Source organism: Columba livia, chromosome 2 (genome assembly GCF_036013475.1).
Source record: "Columba livia isolate bColLiv1 breed racing homer chromosome 2, bColLiv1.pat.W.v2, whole genome shotgun sequence".
Lineage (NCBI taxonomy): Eukaryota > Metazoa > Chordata > Aves > Columbiformes > Columbidae > Columba > Columba livia.
The window spans coordinates 132425265-132447814 of NC_088603.1; the positions used below are offsets into that span (position 1 = coordinate 132425265).

General features: G+C 42.0%; 1 protein-coding gene across 10 annotated transcripts in view; it reads right to left on the reverse strand.

Annotated features, from left to right (window-relative positions):
• Positions 1–22550, reverse strand: part of PAG1 (phosphoprotein membrane anchor with glycosphingolipid microdomains 1) — a 113157-nt gene that overhangs the window by 13806 nt on the left and 76801 nt on the right. For 9 of the 10 annotated variants that reach the window (XM_065053873.1, XM_021281616.2, XM_021281602.2 and 6 more), the window contains 4 exons: positions 8511–8722; positions 6145–6196; positions 5532–5628; positions 2174–2769 (listed from right to left, as the gene is read on the reverse strand). In XM_065053873.1, the coding sequence (XP_064909945.1) occupies positions 2174–2769; positions 5532–5628; positions 6145–6196; positions 8511–8635 (870 nt within the window). In that variant the 5' untranslated portion in view covers positions 8636–8722. Of the gene's footprint in view, positions 1–2173; positions 2770–5531; positions 5629–6144; positions 6197–8510; positions 8723–11590; positions 16860–22550 lie in introns of those variants that run through there. The other variant, XM_005499477.3, reaches the window with a different exon arrangement.

A 22550-nucleotide genomic window follows, 5' to 3' on the forward strand; every position in this document is an offset into this window, starting at 1 on the left:
CTTGGTCCACTTAGTGCTCTCCCAGATGAGTGTCCTTCAGGAACCGGCATAGGCTGGGTATCATCCTATCTGCCCTAGTAAAGCAAAGTCTAACTGCAGTGAGAGAGACTCACACGACTGCAGCCTAACCTCTCTCCTCATCAAGGTCAGGGCAGAAGGTTGAAAAGCCTGGGAGATAGACATCAAGTTAAGCAAGGCAGCCAAGTAGCCTCACAAGAGAGGAAGCAAAACCAGACACCTATGGAGTCTGTTGAACTAAAAGAGTTATCAGTGTAACATCTATTTCCATAAACATCTTGGTTTTGGTTGCCACATCGGAAAAAACAGGCATTGCTGTGCATTGTTTGAAGCAGCAAAACAGAGGGGAAAATTACCATCATCACAACAGAAAAACAATCCCGTAACCACGTTCCCACACAATGCCAACAATAATGACATTTATATATTCCATCAATTACCATTTCCAACTCTGCAGCAGCTGTAGCTCTGAAGGACAGCACAGGCGCTCGCTTCGATGCATAATGCATGTACCGAGCAGCGAACGCGGGAACGCTCTGATGCTGCCCAAGCTCTAACTCGGGATGGCTTTAGCTCTGAATAAATTTTAATTAGACAAACACCTTTTTTTCTGGCACTTGGGGGACTGCATGTGTCATCTCTCGATTAATCCTTCAAAACCTGAACCATCTGAATCAATTCCCACTCCTTGCAGTTACTGACACCGTATACACGGTGTGCTGGGGAGCTACAGAGCAGCAAATGCTTTTCCTTTGTATTGGTGCCTGGGAAATACAATGATTTTCTGCAAGGCTTTTCACACCTGGTAGGAGTTATGTCACTGTTACAGAAAGCTGTTTCTCTAGAAGTTTAATTAGAAATTACATATGGCTGGAATTTGGAAGGGGAGAGCGTTGGTGGATTATTGTTGACAATCACATCTTAATTTTTTACTTAATGAGCTTGTTATTTGTATGAATGTGCACTGAAAAGTCCAGATAAACAATTTTTATATTATGAGTAGTTATTCATTTCAACTCTATTGTGCTTTATAGTTTACACGGTTAATCAGTTATTTAAAAAGGCATTTTTCTGCCCTTTGCCTGGATTACTGAAATGCTTCAAGTAAAAGAGCAACCACAAACAGGCAGCAATACCTCAGCTCTGCTATGATTTTTCAGGTAAATGTTTAAAATGCCACATCACATCTTAAGAACTTTTTGGAAATTTTCATCAATACCTAATGTTATTTGATGTCTCAGACACCAAAATTATACTAGCCTGCTAAAATCACAGTTCTTTCATTCACAATTAATAACAAGCTACGTAAACTAGTTCTGAAACATGCAGACTCAACACTTTATGAAAACTCTGGGCAATGGTCTGAAAGCATCCTTAAAATTAATTCTGGTGAAAAACTAAAAACAGGAAAATAACTTGTTGAAAATGTCATCCTTCTGTATTTTTCAAGAACACCACTAACTTATCCCAAGGCTGTCAGAAAGAATAAGCTTCTGAGGAAACATAACTTTTGGCCATGATTTCAGCAGGTAGAAATTCATTATGCTGTTTACATGGGACATACGGAATTTGACAAAAATAAAAGCTGACAGCTGCAATCTCTCTCTGTCCCTCTCTCCCAACGGAGACGGATGAGACAAACGGCTTTGAGCAGATGCCTCACACACAGCTAAGCCTAAGTGGCCCAACAAAGGAGGCACACCTGAAGTTAGGGCATCCTCCAAGAATGCCCCCCTCTCCTTTCTGTAAATTGAGGTTTCATTAGAAAAAACACAAGGGGGAGTCATTCTGAACAAGATATAAATATTAACAGAGGTACTGGATACCTATTGTAATAGCTGCCACAGGTAGAATACTATCAAATAAAGAACCAGAGGCTTCCTGTTCAATTCCTGGATAATATTTGGGAAAAGCCTTATAAAGGACATACTGCAATGATCCAAAATATTGGTTGCAAGAGAATGAATACATGCCTAAAATATGAAGGCTATACTGTACATTTTAATATTTCCATATTTTACAGTCTTGTATCACCTTGAGTATTTTTGTTTGTTTCCTTGGCATTTTTTTGTTATTAATAAAAAATCCTCTCCTGTCCATATCTTCTCTATCATTATCTGCCTGTTTGACAAGGACAGGTATTTGCAGTATTTACCTTCTCTGGTTTACTTGCTCCTTCTGTCACTTCTTCTTCCACTTCTTTCTCTTGCACATTCTCATTTTCATCAAGAAGCTTCATGGGTACCGGAGGGGGAAGCTCATCCTCTACATCTGGTGTGTTGTCAAGAGGGCTTTCTGAATTCGCACTTTGACGACTTTTTTTATTTCGGTCAACAGATGCATATTCTGCTGATTCAATTCTGCACTCAGGAATGTGATCCTGACCTTCAGAAATTGTCAGTGAAGCCTTTGATTTGCTGTTACAACTTCCTTCCATGCTGACTACTGCTCCAACATCTTTGATTTCCTTCACAGTTTCATACAAGCAGTCTTCGACTATGTTCTCTTGAGAAGAGCTGTCTTTCAAGACTTCGTAAGGTCCTTCCATTCCAAGACCTTGATCATTTTCTGCATTTCTAGCTGAGATGATGGTTTCCATGGTATTGTTAGGGGGAATACTGGGTAGTTCCCGGCTCTGGTGACATTTTATAGACTTTCCGAGACTATCCTGTTGATCTAGCAGATCAGAGACAGATGTTTGTACTTCTTCATAAGGCTGGATACATGCAGTTGTACTGTCCTCTGAGAGTACTGGAGAAAATGATAAAGAAGCATTTTAAACAACTGCCTAACTAAGAAAGGTGACTGCGATTTGGTACTCTACATGATTTTGGACTCGTGTTTCATCTGAAAAGTTAAATGATACTTAATGCACGGAAACATCTAGTGGTCATCATGCTTTTTGTTTATCAAAAGGTTTCAGCTACAAAGATTTCTACATTCTACTGTTAAAATATCTTTTTTTCAGCATCTTAAATACTCTGCGCACCCCCACATCACATTACACAGCAACGGCATTGACGGTATGAGCTGGGGATGGGTGGGTAGGTGTGGGTGTGCATGGATGTTCTGCTGGCTTGTGCTTGGCTATATTGAATTCTGACTGACTGCTCAGTAGTCTCAGATGGGCAACACTGGTGGGAGGCCTTGAACCAAATGCCTGTAATAAAAGCCTTGTGAGATTTTCCCCTTTCCACTTCCCTGTCCTTTGGAATCAAAAGGGAAAGTGTTCCTGCTTGCTCCTCACCTTGTTTGACACGCTGGCCAAATTGTCGTTTGGATCACCCCTCGCCCAGCCCTGCTGCCTCCCTGCACGCCACGCCAGAAGCTCCTGGCTGGAAGGCTCTGCTGTACTTCTCTTAGTCTCGCAGCACATAATGTAGGTTTACAACCTACTAACGAGCCAGCCATATGCACAAAATAGAAGACTAGACTTCAGAAAGTAGTGTTAGGCAGAACATGTTTTTTAAGCCCCCAAAGTGGGTCACATGTCACTGTCACTAGAGGGTGTTAAGGACTGAGATCTGTGGGACTTCTCATCTTAGAGTGCACACGTATGACATTTGCCTGTGTTCAGGGATGTATACATGGGAACACACAAGCATGTTTCAGGTGGTATATGGCATGTAACTTTACATGACAGCATTGCTTTGAAAAATCACTTCTGAAGAGCTTTACTTTTCTTAGTACAGTTCCTATGGCACTCTTTCAACAAAATCAACCCATTCTTCCATTTCCATCAGTGTGTTTGATAGGATGACATAAAGTGCAGCTGAAGTAATCAGTACCCTTGATTTTTGAATGTTACGGATGTTGCTTTGTCCTGTGCGCAGGGCACAGGGACTCAGGCAGCACCCACAGTGAGCTGCACCCTGACAGCAAAATTCTTCGTGAAACTGGAGGTGTGAGCCAGTAATTGCTGTCTGGATGGGAGATGGGAGGAGAGGAAAAGGAAAATATCCTTTTTAATTCACTTGGCTCCTGCATACAACTGGAGAGGAATAGGTGGAATAGGAAGAAGTGTCTATTGTGCCCTGACTAGGACTCAAGATGTCCTAGTCACTACCCAGGATGGCTGCAGACTTCCCGAGGAACATCAGGAACTGGCCTGGAGAAGCTGGAACATTTTCCCCTTCTGGTGCTTTCTCTCAGGGGTTTCTGTGCTATGCAGAGTACTGTCACAGACCCTAGAGAGCACCCACTCTGTTCAGCCTGGTGGGGGGGATAAGCAGAAGTAATGAGAGCTCACATTTCCATGTTCCTGTGGTTATGGGTAGTGACACAGAATGGGCTGGTGTAAATAAGGGGTTGGTGTAGATAAACACAATGGCGCCACATTGGGTAAAGGAAAAAAACCACAACATTTGATGGTGCTGCTTCCATAGCCCTGCCCCTACTCAAAAGGCAGGCAGGAAAAAAAAAAAAAAAAAAAGAAATAGTAAGAAAAAGAACACATGAAGTATAAATAAAAAAATTAAAGCTTGTTGGTTCCTGCTATTGAGAAGGCTTGTTATGCAGAGTGTAAACTGTGTAACATCAGACAGTCTGAAAACTGTCTGCTGCTTGACAGCACAGCTTTTAGTAGCAGCTTTGGCAGCTGCATGTGTGGTGACTCATGGCAAAGAGAAACACTGCCCTTCTGCAGGGCACTGTTCTGCACATCCACTCATTGGTGAGCCACACACACCTACATATGCAACAAGCCAATGGATGGCAACAGCCATTAGCTGCGAAAACAAAGTTTAAAAGTTCCCTTGGATACTTGTTTCTGAGGGGTAAAGACTGAACAGCTTATCTCCAGCGGCACAGTGAGCTGAGGAGGTCGGAGATGAGGAGCGCAGCCCCCGGTGTTGGTGCCTAGTGTGGAGACAACAGTTGGCTCCCGGCGGTTCTGAGCTGAGAACGTGTTTATTTTTAGGTGCAGCTGAGTAAAATATTTTCCAGTGATACTTCGTTGTGAATCATTTTGAGTGTTCAGCAAAACAAAGACTAAGGAAAAAAAGGAAGCCTATTTATGTTGCCTGTTTTCTAAAATACAAAAATACACAGCCTCACACAGCACAGGACTATGTTGCAAAGCTGTAGTTCCTGGAGGAGGACCTGAAATATTTCCACAGCCTCCAGGAGTGAAGCTCCAAGGTAGCTGGATGAAATCTGGGAATGCAGCAGCATTTGCCTGGTGGCCTGGTCTACCTGCAGGTATGGCTTGGTGGCCCAGAGGAGGACCCCAGCACATTCCCAGTGTTGGCTGGTGTGGAGGACTGGGAGTCAGGGTGCAGGACTGTGTCAGGGTATGCCCAGCAAGGAAGCGCAGATGCAGCCTAAAATGCCAACATCTCCATGAGATAGGCTTCTGCCTTCCCAGCAAGGCAAGTTCACTCACCACATTTCTTAACTGAACATAAGTTTTGTGTGAATTATGTTCTGCACCATCAACGTGCAGCTGCGGTGGGAGCTGTGGGCAAGGGGACAGCACCGCTCACCCACCCACCCGCAGGGGCTGCGCTACTCACCCTCGCCATTGCTGAGCACCCCGTTCTGCTCACTGCTCGGAGGGGGCTCTGTGGCCGAACTTGTGATGGAGTGGCTGAACACCTCCTTATCGGAAGGCTGCAACACAAATTAGTAAGATCTAATCACTGCTGGATCAGAACAAATGTTTGCATAAGTAGATCACACGACAAATTTCATTCTGATCTCAGAACCCTGACTCATGGCTGGGACTATGCTGACTATACTCAAAGATTTAGGTGCTTGGGTTTACAAATGTTTAAACAAACAAATACATATATGTCCAGAATGATCTCCCTTCCAACTTTTATGGTAATAGAAATTACCATGGCTTTAACCTGTGAGAAGAGAGCAGCTGACAAACAGGTACACCGCACTTACACTGCAAACAGAGTGAAAGAAAAGCAGATCTGGAGTGAAAATGGTGACAGAAAGAGCATTGAGAAAATGCAGATTATTGGTGTCTACACAAGTTCTCCTCCTTTTCCTCTTCTGCAACATTTAACGTTTCCCTTGCTCAACCTTCTCCAAACTCCTGAACTATTTTCCAACCTGCACTATTTTGCAAGGAGCTTGGTGCAAGCCAGCCACAAGCTACCAGAAATAAATACTCACCACATTCATCAGATTTTCATGATCTCCATTCTGATGTTTGGCATTCTTTTCCCTTAATGAAAAAGATGTATGAACTGTTACTACAGGTTATGCTAATATACAAATGTCAGTCATTAATAGATCTTACACACTTGCAGGGAGCAGAACCGTGATTCACAAAAATATTGAAAACGGAATAGCTGAAAATTTATTACAGGGTCTAATATGGCCTCTGTGTAAGGTCACCAACAAGGCAGGGCAGTGATGAACATATCTGAAGACATACAAAAAACATACAACCCTTCTTGTTCAGTGTAAGATTGCAGTAAGGAGTAACTGATAATAATCAAAATATTATTACCCTCAATTTAAACGTATCTGAAATGTTCGCAGATACACAAGATACATGTTTTAGTGACAGACTACCTGAATCCGTGTTAGTAAAACCAAACCCCCTGCCATGGGCAGGGACACCGGGTTGTTCAAAGCCCCATCCAGCCTGACCTTGAACAGTCCCAGGAATGGGGCATCCACAGCTTCTCCGGGTAACCTGTTCCAGTGTCTCACACCACCCTCACAATAAAGAATTTCTTTCTAATATCTAACCTAAATCTACCCTCAGCTGAAAACTGCTACCCCTTGTCATATCCCTCCACTCCTGGATAACAGTACCTCCCATCTTTCCTGTAGGCTCCTTTTTAGTACTAGAAGGCCACTAAAAGGTCTTCCCAGATGAAAGTGCAAGTAAAAAGGTGAGAAAATATTGTTAATAGAAAATCTGTGCTTCTTCTGAAGTCTGCAATGCACTGTACTTCCCACATTGAAGTGAAATAAGAAAATGGAGCAAGTTAAGTCTGCATCAATGGCAAGCATGGTTAAAGTTTACAAACACTTATATCCTCTCTGGAATTTTTCTGACTGACATTTTAGAAGGAGCAGAATTTATTCTGTTTTCCATGTCCTTAATCATTTTTGAAGACTAAGCTAGGAAGAAATTTTACCTAATTGCATTTATGCATGAATGACCTGCCCTACAGAACGACCTGAAATAAAAGATAATGCGTCCAGACTAGCATCACTGGTTTCAAACAATGTATGTCTGTAACTGCAAAGACATAGCCAGTGGTTTGATTCTGTCTTAAAAATGTATTTATAGAGATGTTTCAGGGGCTGGAGTTTACAAGACAAAACATGGTACCTAACTGCAATGTTTGTTGTGGGCTTAAAGGCTTTTCAAATAGATTTTATGCTTTTAAATAAATTTTTAAAAACCCCTAAACATATTTCTACTATTTTTGTTCAGGTATCAGAGGAAACTGCGATGAATAAGACACTGAAATGTCATCTAACGGCTTACAGTGCAACAAAAGCATTTCTCCTGACTCACATGAAATTATGCTTTTTAAGGTTTCAACCAACTTCTGGGGTCTGGTCTTGCCCATGAGTGTTTTTTGCAGCATGAGCATTAAAGAAATCCTGTTGGAAAACAGGCCCTTCCAATAGACGCAAACTATGTCAATATAGGGTATTTTATGGCTGCACAGGTTCCTTAGCACTCTCAGTGCTGAAAGAATGTGGTCCTGTAGGCATGAAGGTCCAAAATAAAGATTTCACTGCTACACTGAGTTATGGATAGAGTTTTTTTTTCCTCATACACTTGGTTTATAAAGCTATGCTGGCAAAATGTAGTGATATGGACCAAACCAGCCCCTCTCCTCATGGCAAAGGGTCTGAGGTATTGGAAGGGTGTCCTGGATTGAGCGCAGGCTGCCCAGCTCCCCCGTGCAATCAGTGGGTCTCAGCTTATGTGCCATGTAGGGGCCTTGAAAAGTGAATAAACGAAGTCAGTAGAAGTGCTTATATTGGTAAAACTGAACCCTCTTACAGAGAAGAAAATAAGGATAAGGTACAAGTACAAGACATTAAGTAGTATCACTGATTCTTAATCATTTTGGTTTCAATGTCAGGATCAATTCCCTAGTCTTCAGGAATGGCCAAAGCAAAGTTGAGATACATAGAAATTATTTTCCTTTCCTTTTTATCTATACTTTTTGGATCCTGTTTGGCCAACCTAATTTTCTCAGTTTCCCATCAGTGGTGTGATCTGCCAAGTGTCTGCCTGAGCTCCAGCCTTCAGCTTAGGAGAAAGCACCAAGCAAACACATAAGTGTTTTTCCTTCACAGCAAAAGAAAAAAGAGAATTTAGATTTTGGAATGAATAGAACTGTTAAATTCAGGTTTGCTCTGAAAACAGATTTTGTACATTTTTTTTTTTCCTGTACCTAAGTCCTCAGTATTTCTTCCTAACTAGTTATTCATGAAGCTATTTCAGCCCCTGCACTTTTTGACTCAAGAACTGCTACTGCCCCTAAGCTCCTGAGCCTTACCTGTTGCAGCTGGAGCAGAGGAAGATGAGGAAAGTGAGGAACAAGAGTGTTGTCACGGCTGCCAAACTTCCCCACAGGATGATGTGGACCTGTCCACTGCCTAAGAAACCACCCTCTGGCCCCATGGTCCCAGCAGGAGCTGCCGTCACTTGGGGATGAAGAGGTTATTCCTTGGACAAGGCTGGCATCTGTGCTGCATGCACCTTCTGTTTCTGCAGAAAGAAAAAAAACATTACAGGTTAATGTAAATTTTGAAAATAATGAATCTGACAGCTAGAAATCTGACAGGAGAGGTTTTCAAATAAAGATCTTACAAAAAAAAAGTTCTGAGTATAAGACAGTCAGCCGAAGAGATTTTTAGCTACATTCCTGACAGTGACATAGAATAAACCTTGTCAAATATTAATGAACGCTGTTACCTATCTACAATTTCAACACAAATAAAAGGTAGTCCAGTATCTCTGTAATCGTATTTTGAGGCAAAAGTTTATAAATCCACTTTGAGGGACAGAGTAGTCTACTTTGCAGTGGTATTTGTTAACTTCATTGTAAAGCAAGCTTTCAAAACCAACTACAACTTCTGCAAAGCTGACAAGCCAAAAAGAGAGGTGCAGCAGGTGTTTACCTCCTTATTTCTATGTGAAATGCTTCTTAATAGTGTATATGGTGAGTAATAATCCTGAACTTTCTTTTTTTGCTTCTTCCCCCCAAGTCTAAGAAAACAACTAATGAGAAAAATAGAGAGTGGTTTTTAAGAACTTGGATAACCACAACTTTTGCTACAGCACAGCAGCCCCTGGAGAAACATCCTGGTCAAACGGTATTTACGCTATAGAAGTTTTGGTATACAATATATTCTAAAATTTTATACATATTTTTGATGTCCTATATAGCAAAATTAAAAAGTTGTCTTCCATTGTGCACTGCAGAAGATATAAATTTCTCCATAATTTAGGAACAGGCTATGCAAAGTCTATTTACAGGCTTTCAGCCACACTTCAAGATTAATAAACACTGAAATACACCACAACGAAGAAATGAACAGTAATTTTTTGGGAATTAAAAAGTAGCACAAACATAAGACTGAAGTCTAAAGTCACTAGGATTTACTTTAATTTTATGCATATATTTTCATATATATATATTTTATACATGGAATCTGTAAACTTGTAAACTTTTTTTTTCTTTGCAGCAGAAGCACACTTTGTATTAGTAATTCAATTAGATACTAATATCATATCTGTATAAAAAAAAATAATCATGTCACCATTTTGTTATTAAAATCTCATGAGAAATAAGATTAATTTCCAGAAGAAGGCCATTCACACCAAAGGAAACCTGGTGAGTGAGCAGAAGAAATTTGTGACGACTAAGCTATGTGACTGGGTAGCTCTTACAAGTAACCAAGTAACAATTCTGTTCCTACATAAAATGGGCTCATTGGTTTCTACCATGCAGGATCAGATTTCTGGACACCTCCCAAGAAGAACCAATTCTTATTAATTTATCCATGGTGACATTAACGGCCTTTCAATAACTTGAAATGGAAAGAAACAAAAGATGGTAAAAGTTGCCGATCCTGGAAAGACAAACTTCAAAATGCAGTTAAATAGTTCTAGTTTGGCCAAGTTATAAGAAAGATAATCTGTAACTCCTCCAAAAGTCCATGAATCCCCAGGATGGGAAGAGCAGGTGTCGCACACCTTGCCAAAGCACAGAGATGTCTCACTGGTGTCCTTGAGCACCAACACCAAAGAGCCACCACTCTTTGGGGATGACAGCTGCTGTGCAATCCACCTCTCTGTGTGTCTTGGTAGAGCTTTAAAAATTAAACATGTAAAAGCAATGGCAGACCAATTTAAAAGCAACATCTATGGCAGACGTCAATCTGATACAGCCCTGCCTCATCCCTACTTTAAAGCAAATCTTGGGTTATGTCTATGCTGAGTCACAGTCCCATCGCTAACTGTGACATGGGGACATCTTAAGTGAATCAGAATCAGATTTAGTCAGGAGAAAACTTGGTGTAATGCCCTCAGAGACCTCTCTGATGAAGTGCAATGGCATTGTACGCTGGGATGGCTTCCTGGAGAGGTGACAGGCCATCCTCATTTAGAAAACCCTACAAAGCACACTGCACTGGCTGTCCCAGCTAGCTACAAACCTTTGTTAAGTGTTTTGAATAGGAAACATTCTTCTTTTCAATTTTTATTTTTTACGAACCTTCAAAGACATTTTCTGACCTGTTAAAGTTTTAAAAAAGGTTCTTAAAAGATCTTTTACTTTCATTTTTCCCCTCATCCTTTTGTCTTAAAATTTTTTTTTTCCTTCTTTAGAAAAAAAAAAAAAAGAAATGTGAAAAAAAACTGAATAAAGTATTTTTTCAGCATTTTTGTTGTCTTATCTTCCCTAGTCTTCCCAGGAAATAAAAAGAGAGAAGGCAAATGAAAAAGAAATATATTTTGTGTTCCCCCCTCCCAAATATTGGGCAAAGAAAAGCATAAGAAAAAGAATAGGGATTTCATAATATTTGCTTTTTCTAAAAACAGAAACACATGATTATTCAGTTTTTAAAGCAGACACAAAGTTGTCGAGTGCTATGATTGAAATGATTTCTACCAATAAGTTAATTATTTTACCTACTCTGAAGAACAATACCATACTCCTCTCAAAAAACTACGCAATATACCAAAAGCTAGTACAGCAGGAAAAGTTATTCTCTTATTCTACACATACATTCTTAAGGCTGCTAGCCTTCAAATAAAGAAAAATTTTGAGCTAAGAAAAGCTAAGGATGCATGGGGAGCAGACCCATAGAAAAGCTGCGTCCTTGAAGACTTCAGTAGAGAGATAGGAAGTGTTGGGATGAGCAGGAGCAGATGAAGTTGAGACTGAGCTTAAAAAGGACTGATATTAGAGAGAGAGAGTTGAGGGAGATCCACGTCTGAATGTCAGGAGTGAAGTACAGGACTGAAGCTGGACGAGAGACATCCCACTGGGCAGAAGCCAAATGGAGCAAGAGAATGGCCAAGGACAGACACTGTAGTTAATCTACAGCAAACGAGCAAGAATTCACATACCAAAGCTTCGACTGTAAGTTGAGAGAAAGAGGTCAGAAAAGGTTGGAAAAGTACAGTGGCAGCTGCTGGAGACACTGGTTACCTGTGCAAGAAAAATAGAAAAATAATTCAGAACAGCCTGATGACACGTGAGGGAAGCTGATCAGGCAATAGGTGACCAGTGACTCCTCTCAGCTCCTTGAACGACGAGAGTTTGGCATAAGTGCTGGAGGACCTAGAAGCTGCTCAGCATACAGGACAACCAGAAGTAAATGTAATTGTAATACAAAAAGAGCATGCCTACATTCACCCTCTGTGAACCCTTCTCACGAAATGCCAGCAGAGAGCTTACTATGACTGTTTAATGCCTCCCAAGCAATAAGGCTGAAATAGTATTCACTTGGGCTGGTGCCTTTAACACAGAAGAGCCTCTGAAATACTTGAAGCTGGACAAGCATCCATCAGCTGCCCTGACCAGCCCTGGACAGAAAGCTGGCAGGGAGATACACTGAAAACACAACTGTCTGGACTCCCTCTGCTTCTGCTTGGTGAATGCCTGGACACTAAAATGTTAATGTATGCCTAATATAATGGTTGTTGGAGCTGCTTCAGAAGCTGGCTTTAAAGAGAACCTTATTTGCAATAACTATGAAACAACAAACAGCTAATTTCAAAAAGCTCTTTTGAAAGGCTTTTTGATTCTGAAATGGTTAACACCTTATTTTACAATAAAAAGTGATATTGTGCTGCCCTCTGGTGAATCTCTCCATTTGGGGACAGGGATCTGTGGCTCTTGTGAGGGTGCTTCAGAGCTGGATGCAAACCCTGCGGCTCAAGATGGAGCTTACGCAGGGTCTTTCATGTGCTGGGTTTGAAAGAAGTCCTACCTCCATGCCTGAAAGACTGCCAGACTCAAATAGTTTAGCCTTGCAGAGAGACATTGCTGAAACAGGATAATGGTCAATTGAACTGTCTGAGGTTGTTGTGTTTGTTGTTTTTTGTTTTTGTATGTGGCAATCCTTTACGATGAAGATTTTTGTTGTATCCTTTCCACAGACATCTCCACACAAGTTGCCAGTGAAGCTAAATTCTAAAAAAGAGTTATAGAGACAGGCCTGGTATGAAAACTAGTTATTTCGTCTAAGGCAAAATACAAACCACAGTTCACACTCACATTTCAAAGCCATTATCAGTTCAGAAAACTAATCCTTACATTATATCGCATAAAATTTCTCCATGTGGCAACTTTCTCTTGCTTTTTAGACATCAATGTTTGCCATCAGTGGAACCTATATGACACATAAGCCCATAGCCATTTCCTCAAAATTGCGCTTAAATGCACAATTACATTTGTGGTTTCAGAAAGACGGATATTTCATTGCATGACCTGCATTTTCATGGTGAATAATGTGTCATTTTTCCTTCCAGCTGTTGCAGGGATAAAGCAGAGCTGAGGCTGTTCAGCCCGAGTCAGTGATGAAGGGACTGTAGGATGTGCAAGTGCAAATCTGTTGCCAAACTGAAGAATAAGAAATGCATCTGGGGTGAAGCAGTTTTTAGCGTAAGATACAGGCTGCAATTTTAGGGAGCACATGGAGTGACAATTTCAAGTAGTGAAGACAAGCTTGGACTGAGACCTGAACTCCTTTTGAAGCCTGGGAATGGACATGTGCTTTGGGTCCAGGATCTGACCTGGGTTTTCTGAGCAAAGACCCACATATGGGGATGTGCTTTGCGAGAAGTGGCCACCATGCCCTGGTGGCCTGGGAGGAGATGGCATCATGTCCCTCTCTCACCTCTTCCCCTTGGCTTCTGGATTTTACAGCCCTTCATTCCTGTCCTGCTGCAAACCACGCTTCGCCCATGCTTTCCAGAGGAGAAAGGAGCACCTCTGTGCTTTTATTAATGAATTATAGATGGAGCGTAGGCAAGGGAAGAAATTGTTCTGACAACTGAGCGACTTTGAATGCGAGAAGCCAAACATGACAGGACAGGAGGGATTCGGAAAGGGCTGTGGGATCTCAACTCCCCGTCCGGGACTGTCAGGCTGAATTTCGGCTAATGGGGGCACTGCCCAAGAGCTTCACATGCTGAGCTTTGGTTACAGGGCTCCCTCGGTCTCCTGCTGCTCTCTTCTCCTTTCCACCCCTCCTGTTCCTTTAGTTATCTGCTGCTGAACTGCACAACAGATCAGCCAGAGGGGATCAGGTAGATCAACAGATCTCAACTCCTTGGGAAGGAGAGGGAAGAGCAGGGAAGAAGGCTGTAATTTTTAAAGGAGAATTTACTGGTCTAGTAGCAAGCCCCCAGAGAGCTGTGTTAAACCAGAAAATGGTGAAGTACAAGATATGTGGAACCATGAACTGAGACAGGAGCTGAGAAGTATGAAACAAATGTCCTCGTCTGCATCCAGCTGCAAATACTGTCATTCAAACAGAAAACCAGAACAAAGACCTGGGCTACAACAAACAGGCAGTGGCAGAAACAGTTCTGCAGGTGTAACATCTGTGGATGCTGATCCTTTTTATCTTCTGTTCCACCAAATACCAAAACAGACTTTTTCTATGAAGCTAGAGTCCTACAGGAGACCTAATGAGGTCCTGTTACTTTACTCCATCTCTCCAGAAAAGTCCCTCTGCAACTTGAGACCCAGGTCAGGCATCAGTGGGTACAGTGTATTTCCAAGTGCCCAAGGACTGAGCACATCCCTTGTATGTAACATCCTCAGACCACTCTCAAGAAAACACCTGAAGGAAGGCAGGTCACTACCACAACTCCTGCACGAACAAGACTTCACACCAAACCATGTACTTGATGTAGAGAAGAGGGAGGACACGGTAGATGCATTCTGCTCAACCCAGAACCATTTCCATGTCAGGACTGTTCTCTGCACACATGGAGACACTACACTGCTGGCAGGGAAATACCATTTATACTCCTTGCAGGAACTTAGGTGTGAGGCTATGGTGAACTGGGTTGAAAAGAACTCAAAGCACACTTCCTTCACCCAAATATCCTTTCTCTAAACCTTTTGATTTTAAATTGAACTGGTTTTTGACCTCTTTCACCATGTAGCCTCACCATGCTTCAGCAGTGGAGCAGCTGGACGCAGCTGCTGAGTGTCTCCTTTCTGTAGCTTCCCACAGCTGGTGGATTCCTGAAGCATAACTCGATATGGCATTACACTCAAATTTTGTGACCCCATCAGGGCTGCATTTGTTCCTGTGTGGGCTAAATACTTGGGCCAAACTTTTCACTGGTATCTCCTACTGCAAGTCCTGGTTTGAAGCCTGTGTGCAGAAGTTGGTGGGAGTTGTGCTCTGAACATTAAGGTTACATCCATAGCAGTAAATTAAACATGTCAGAGATAATTGTCTTGTACTACAGCCAGTTGGCACGGTGCAGCCCTGAGCCCACACTTTTAAACTTTCCCATTCTCCAGAGAATGATGGTTGTATCCAAACTGTCTTCAAGGAGTGGTCCTTGACCAGAGCTAACTCCTGAGTGATGCTTGGGATTAGTTTGGGAAAAAGACTTTTGACTGCAGCTAAAACTATGCCTCAGGCTGTTCTAAGTTGGTAAAACCAAATCCCTTGTATCTCAGACTGAGAATGCAATAACAGCAGGTCCTTTTGACCTCGATCCCCCTTCTGTCAGTCCTCCTCCACCACAGAACATGCCCAGCTTTCTACCCACTCCACCTCCTCTCACCAGTTCCTGTCTGTCTCACAGTTCCCAGTTTTGTTTGTTGTCTGGGGCAACCACCTCTGTTATAGAAGACAAAAACTACAATAGCAATAAGCACGTATGAGTACCTAATAAAGTAAATACAAAGATGTTGACATTGTATCAAAATGAGAAAATTCAGATAATTGCCAGGCATTGCTACACTGAAATAGATGATGCTATGGAATTGCCTCAACACACAAACTTTATCTTTGCTTTGAATTGGTGCTAGGTGATAAGAGCAATTGCTATTAAATGCTTCTGGAGATGACAGGCAAGAGGACTACTGTCTGGACTGAGGTCCTGCTTGGCAGGACCTCTCCTAACACCACAGTGTCATCAGAATCAAGATTGTTTCTCCAAATGCACCGTAAAACAGTTTCAAGACTGATTTATGTTATTGTTTTTGCATTTGCATTGCCTTGTGTCAGCTGCTAGCTGTTTATATGTAGATTCTGTACCGAACTATGCAACCTGAAAATCAAGATCACCTTTCTCATGCGGTACCTACTGCATTTCACTTTTGGGGTTTCTGTGCACTAAATCACGATAAATCCTTTCCTACAACAGATAAAAGCTCTTCTGGTGCAGCTGTGTTTCGAGCTGCTTGGCTTGGCAGCACCAATTTAACAAGAACAGTTAAAGACAGACACGTCTGATTCCAAGCAGTGAAGAACTGCTGCAGAAGACCAGATGTGCACATAATTAAGGCCTGGTTCTGAAAGCCTGATGCTGGAAGGAATTACTGACATGGACTGCGGTGCTCTCGCAGACTGTCAGCCGAGCCTTGCAGAGACTGTGCGTGCCCTAGCCTTCGAAATAGCTCATGTTTCTGCTTTGTGAAGCAGCAGAATAATGAGGTTCTGATCTAATTCCCCACTGTACCTACTTTTACAGAAATCATAGCCAGCTTATCAAAGGACGTGTGTGCTCTATAATGCAAAACCAGATCTAAGACAAAACTGAGCAGTCCCAAACCACCGGTCATTTTTAACCCCTTCTAAGTCGTAGCATCTCCTAAAGAAAAAACAAGCCTCTCTGAAACGATCTATCTGTGACATAGCAGAAAAAATTAAAAAGGCTTTTGCAGCAGTAAATGCTGATCCATGCCACAGTCTGCATTCATACTCCAATCAACTCATTCATGCCTTGTCAGACCATGTCACCTCAAGGTCAACATATTCAAAGTTGACCTGACTTCTGCCTCCACACTTTCCTCTCTATTCCTACTAGAACTTTAGCGATTCTACATAAGCCTGCATCCACAGAATCATAGTCATCTAGTCCAACGCCCCTGCATTGCATGCTCCCTCTCCTCCTCAGAAAGACATCTGGGAAAGTCAGAAGGCTCAGGACAGTTGTACGAACAATTAAACGTGGATTCAAGAGCCTGCTTCAAGGCAGTGGAATAGTTTCTATTAAAACGCTGGAGAATCTTAGAAAATAAGAGATGCTACTAGCAAGGTTTTCTAGTACACCGTAAAACTAGATTTTCAAAGGGAAGTGAGCATAATTGCATGTGAACATGATTATGTCCCAGCAAAATGCAGTCTGCATCACGGAGTTAATACATGTGCATAATTACGTGCCTAAATTATCACATAACTAGGACATTTATTTCCCAGATTCTCAAGGTCTTTCTGCGTATAATCCATACATTCACAAATCTCTGCCAAAGGTACCTTCCATTATAAATCAGGTCCCGAGCAAACAGGTTTTTAAACCAATAACTTGAAGCTCACAAATTCATTCCACGGTGGCTAATAATGTTACCGCCGCTTCACTCCCAGCGGTATAACCCCCCCGGCACAAGCAGGGAGAAGCGGAACGCTCTGGACACAGCCTGTAAGCACAGAGCATTGGCTGGGCTAGGCCAGCTGCTGAGGAAGAAACCAATAATGAAATGTCTGTGAAACAGCTCCCAGGAACACCACCACATATTCTCCCCAGGCTTGCGCAGCCCAATAATGACTGTCTCGAATGCGACAGCAGAAAAGCTTTATCTGATGAGTGACCATGCCAAAGATTACAGCTTAATTGTAGCATATTATTCTCTTTCCCACACCCCACAATATCCCATATTGCTTTCTGGCTGCAGTGAGGTAATTAGAGCACGATTACTGCATACTTCAGAGTGCATAGAAATGAAAGCTGTCTTTGTGAAGTGTTTTCCAGCTCTGACACAACTACTCCTGATAGCTTTGCTTTTCCTGGAACTAGATGCGACTTCTTATTAAACACAGCCTGTTTATAACTGCACTTTGCTGTTTATGTAAATCTACCACGCCAAGCCCGCTGTTAGTCTTTACAGTGCAACAACAATTGGAGCAGCCCTTTTGCAAACTCAGGTAATAATGCAAAAGCAGGCACACGCAGAGATTGCCTCTGTAGTCTGACCTAAAAGACCTCTAAAATCCATGGCAATTGTACTTGTTCTCAAATTGGTGTTTGAATCAGGCCTATGAAACGCAATGGATAGTACTTTTCCAGAGGCTACTTCCAATTCAAAAGACTCTGAAATTACAAAAATACAGAAGATTGCAAAATATGCAGCAGCAAAACACAGTACTCTGATTGTTCCCAATGAAATGCTGCTGAAGAAGTGTTTTGTTTTGGTTTGGTTTTTTTAATAATAAGCAAGACTTCTATTTGGAGCGGGATTCAACTTACGTATGGCTATGTCTCTAAAAATAAGCTTCTGTTCACCCAGACACTATCTATGGGATCTCACCTCTGTTCTCACCACAGGAGAAAGCTAAATGACTTCCACCAAACAGATACTTAACTTCTAGATTGCTCAAATTTTATTACTTACAGTGAGATTAACTCCATCTAAACTGAGAAATTTAAAAAACGCCTTTTATCCAACTGTCTGGATATTACAGCCTTTTAAGGTGTCTTGAGTGAGATCCTCCTAAAATGAAGCTCACCAAAATCACCCTAACTTTGAAAAACCTAAGCAAAAGAATTTTAAATCTAGAAAGCCCAGATTACTGAGTACCAACACTAGCATATAAATATGATACTGGTAGATACCATGACTGAAAGACAGGAGTGTTCCAGGGAACCTAAGTGATGGTCCTCGGAGGTACAGCACAAATTACATCAGATGGGCTTCTTCATATTTCAGATTAAATAAACTTGAAGCAAAGAATTAGTGACAATGGAACTGAGTAAAACAGTAACTCTCTCACAACAAGAGAAGTATCCATCAGTCATTTAGCTTAGCAACATAGCAATTTCATGAAAACAGTGTTCACTCGATGAGGTGCTTTGTAAAGGTGAAGACCTGTTTCAAACTCAAATTTTTTTATTCACACTAATTCATTCAGCAAACTGATTTTAAACTTTTTAGCATTTGTATTTCTTTAGGAATGTCAGCTTTTCTTAAATATTTGGTGCATACACGCAGGGCCTTCTTCATTGCTGGAGATGGTCCCTGTCCTGAAGAGTTTACATTTTGCCTAGATAAGACCAAGGCAACACATGAGAGAATCCCTGTGTTAAAACCTTCCTTTTCATGAAAATAAAGTCCAAGACAGAGAAGGATTCGGTGGTTTATGAAGGGCTCTTTGGCAGAGATGAGAACTGATCCCAGGTACCTGGCGTCCCCAGCTAGTGCTGCATCTGTGTGATCTTCCTTTTCTCCCTTGACGTGGAAACAGCTGTGTGGCCCTTGAGGGGAGGTGCTGCCCTAACTTCAGTCATCTGAAAACAATGTGAACTGGCTGCCTGTGTACTCTGCATGGTCATAATGACTAACTTCTGCCTGTGGAGAGAGGACTACTGTCAGAGGTGGAGACCAGGTATGACCTTCAAACCTGGTCATACCCAGTCTCCTCTTATAGACCAGTGAACTTTCAGACACCTAGAATTAGGAGATGAGATACCTATAAATCATGGACAAAAGCGGGGGAGGTTAATGTGTGGTGACCTGATGGGAAAGGTCTTCAGACACACTTGTTTGAGTTGACTTCGTTGGTTGACGCATCAGAACAAAAAACATGGCTAAGCCATTGTGCGTCGGGAGCAGCACCGACAGACCATGTCTTCTCATGGCCTCATGTTGTTGCACTGTTTCACTGCAATTTCTCTCCGAGACCAGCAGGGCTGGAGCAAATGAAAACACCAGGACACCCTGGTGGCTTCACCTTTCCAGTGAAGCACAGGCACTGCCCTGCTTGCCAGCTGGAGGAGCGTGGGGTAGTGAGGCAAAATAAGCCAAACTGCTTCCTCACACCAATGTACTGGCACATGGTGCATCTTATCTGCCTGCTTGCCTGCTGCAGAGAGGGAAATATAAAAGTCTGGGCTTGATCCCAATGGACTGCAGCAGTACAAGCTAATCATGGGTCCTGTGAGAATGATCTATGAGCTGGGTTCCCCCTACGCACACCCAAACCCTTCACTTCCTCATCATGACACACAGCAAATACGATTATAAGATCTAATGAACTGCAACTAATGTAATTCCGAAAGTCTTCACAGCTAATGAAAACCAGGTCTTTCCCTTCTCAATTTAATTGAGACATTTGGTTCATACTCTGTGGAAAAGAAATAAAGCTATGTATGAATACTGCATTTACATATCCAGCAAAAGCAGTTGCCTGTCACAGTTCTGGGCTCTTTCTCCTGACTCCAGGACATTTAATGGTAGGAAACTATCTGCGAAGGGAAATGGACTTCAGAAAATAAATACGCTCTCATGTTGTTTCAAGGGAAATCTCCAGTCTGAATGTCTACTAACAACTACTTTGCAGCCTGAACTTTGTATAAACAGAACATTTCCTAAACATGAATGATCATGATCTCTAATAAAAATATACCCCCTCCTGCACCTAAGCAAGAATCAGAAGACAGAATTTGGTCTGTAGCTTGTAAACTTGAATTTGTCAAATAACATATGACTAAAAAAAAAAAAAAAAAAAAGAAAAAAAAAATATTCATTTTTTCCCCTTCCTCCAGTCTGTTCTTTTTGCTGCCTGTTGGCATCGGTTTTTCTGCAACTTAAGCATCACTAATTCTGTGAGACTTCCCCTGCCTCTGTGCTTTCCCACGTTACTATCACGAGCACTATTTTAGCAGGAAGTGCTACAATATGGGTAGCACTGCAGAGGGAAGGATAAATACATCATGCCTGGTGCAAAAAGTTTTGCCACTACTCTGAGTTAAGAGCTGCCAAAGCATGATGACAGAGAAGCAATTGCTGGTAGGCAAGACAAGCATCTCATCACACAATCGATAGCCAGCCTGGCTTTTCTTCTTCCAGGTTTCAGTTTTGTGCTGACCGAAATCATTACTTTTTCCCCACAGAACTTGGTTCTTGTTAAGGTTTTGATGGAGAAGAATAAGACGGGAATTTGATGAAGACCTATACTGGATATAGGATAACTGCTCCCCAGGGACAGGAGAGACAGTCAAGGCAGAGCAGGTAAGAAGAACAACATCCTCGCACTGGTGATGTACGAGGGGAAGAGCAGACAGCAAGCTCGAAACCTTTGTATGGCTGGTCAGTACTGAGCATGCCTCTTTCACACAGCAGCTGAGCAGAGTCTTTCAGCCATGCAGATTTGACAACATCATGCACATGGGTCTGAGCCTATGTCCACATGCACGCACACCACGATGACAGCCACTGCCTCCACTCCCGCACAGCCAGGAAGCCTCCGCCTCTGTTGTCTTGCTGCCTTCTGGTACCTTCACCCACCCTGTGACACACATAGAGCCTCATTCCTCCTTCCATATCTGCCTCCTCCTCCTTTCCAGAGGCCACACCAGTGTTTCCACAGCTCACTTCTGCATGATGGCTCCATGAGCTGCCATCAGTTCTCCAACCACCTCCAGGCTTGGTCCTTCTAGCAGGGCACTGCCACCCTTGCCATTAGCCGAGTATTTCCCACTCTGGGCAACACTTTTTTCTTCCCCCCCCCATCATTTTTCTATAATAATATACCAATGAAACATACTCACACAAACTCCTCAGAAAATTACCAGTACTGATATCAACATCTATTGATTACTTTGGTTATGGCCTGTTTATATTAGGATGCCCAAGTGATAAGAAAAGGCTGGGTATGTAAGAAACAGAAAGGGCAGATGATAAGAAATACATGAAAACACTCTCTCAGAGCATGAAATTATAGGAATGAAGTAATAGGAGTGCTTACCTAAAATGTGATAAATAACATTAAGTAACACACAAGACTCAAACATATACATGATAATCAGATGTCAGCTCAAGAACATATCCAGCTACAATACACCCATTCGTCCCCCCAGTAATTTCAACAGCTAGTTAACTTCTACAATTTACCATTACATCACTGTTACAATACCCTGTTCAGGTCTGATTTTCCTTCACCAAGCAGTCTGGGTTTAATCCGCCTTATCTTTATTCTTTGAGAAATTTGCCATGCTCAGCCTGCTGTAATACCCTCCTGAACATGGCTCATTTTAAAGGACAACCTAACGCTATAAGGTGAACAAGCCTCTTTTTATCCTTTTCCATCGCTTAGGGAGACAGTTTTATTGTAAAGCAATCAGATTCTGCAGAAGGAAACAATTTTCAAAGAAACCATTCATAGATCAAGAGGGTGACCATTAGTTATTGAACACTGAAACACTTACAGGTTAATTTGATGGCAGCAATACCAAATTAATTTTTCTTTTTGTTGAAAGATTTTCTTGACTGTGACAAACAGCTGGCCAACTGCCTGAAAAGCAGAGGTCACCCAGCTCTGCATTTACTTAGATGCAATATCAAATTGACGTGCTACTATCAGAAAACCAACCACACCATACCTTCAAAGAATCGTTTCAAAATTTTCAGCTGACTTGTAGCACATGACTACAGACCTCAGTTTGAGTCAGCTGTGTAACTACTTGCTCCGCTATGTATTTCTATGAGTTATTCAGCTAACAGGAGAAAAGCAAGACTGAGTTTGGCTGCAAGAAAGCAAAAACAACAGAAAGACCCATCACTCTCTTTACCCCAGTGTCACAAGTCTCAAAACAGCAGAACTGAGCTAACAGATATGTGGGCAAGAACAAGAACTCAGATTGGTAAGGGGAAATTTATTCTTAGAAAACCCCTCATTTTGGAATGATTACACACAGGCATGCACTGACCCAAATAGATCATGGCTTCTATCATCCCCTAGTGCATGCAGATAAAATACTGACATGCACCAAAAAGGCTTGGGGCAAAAAAGCAAGCAAAATCTGCAGGGAAACTGCCAAAAAAAAGAAAAAGCAC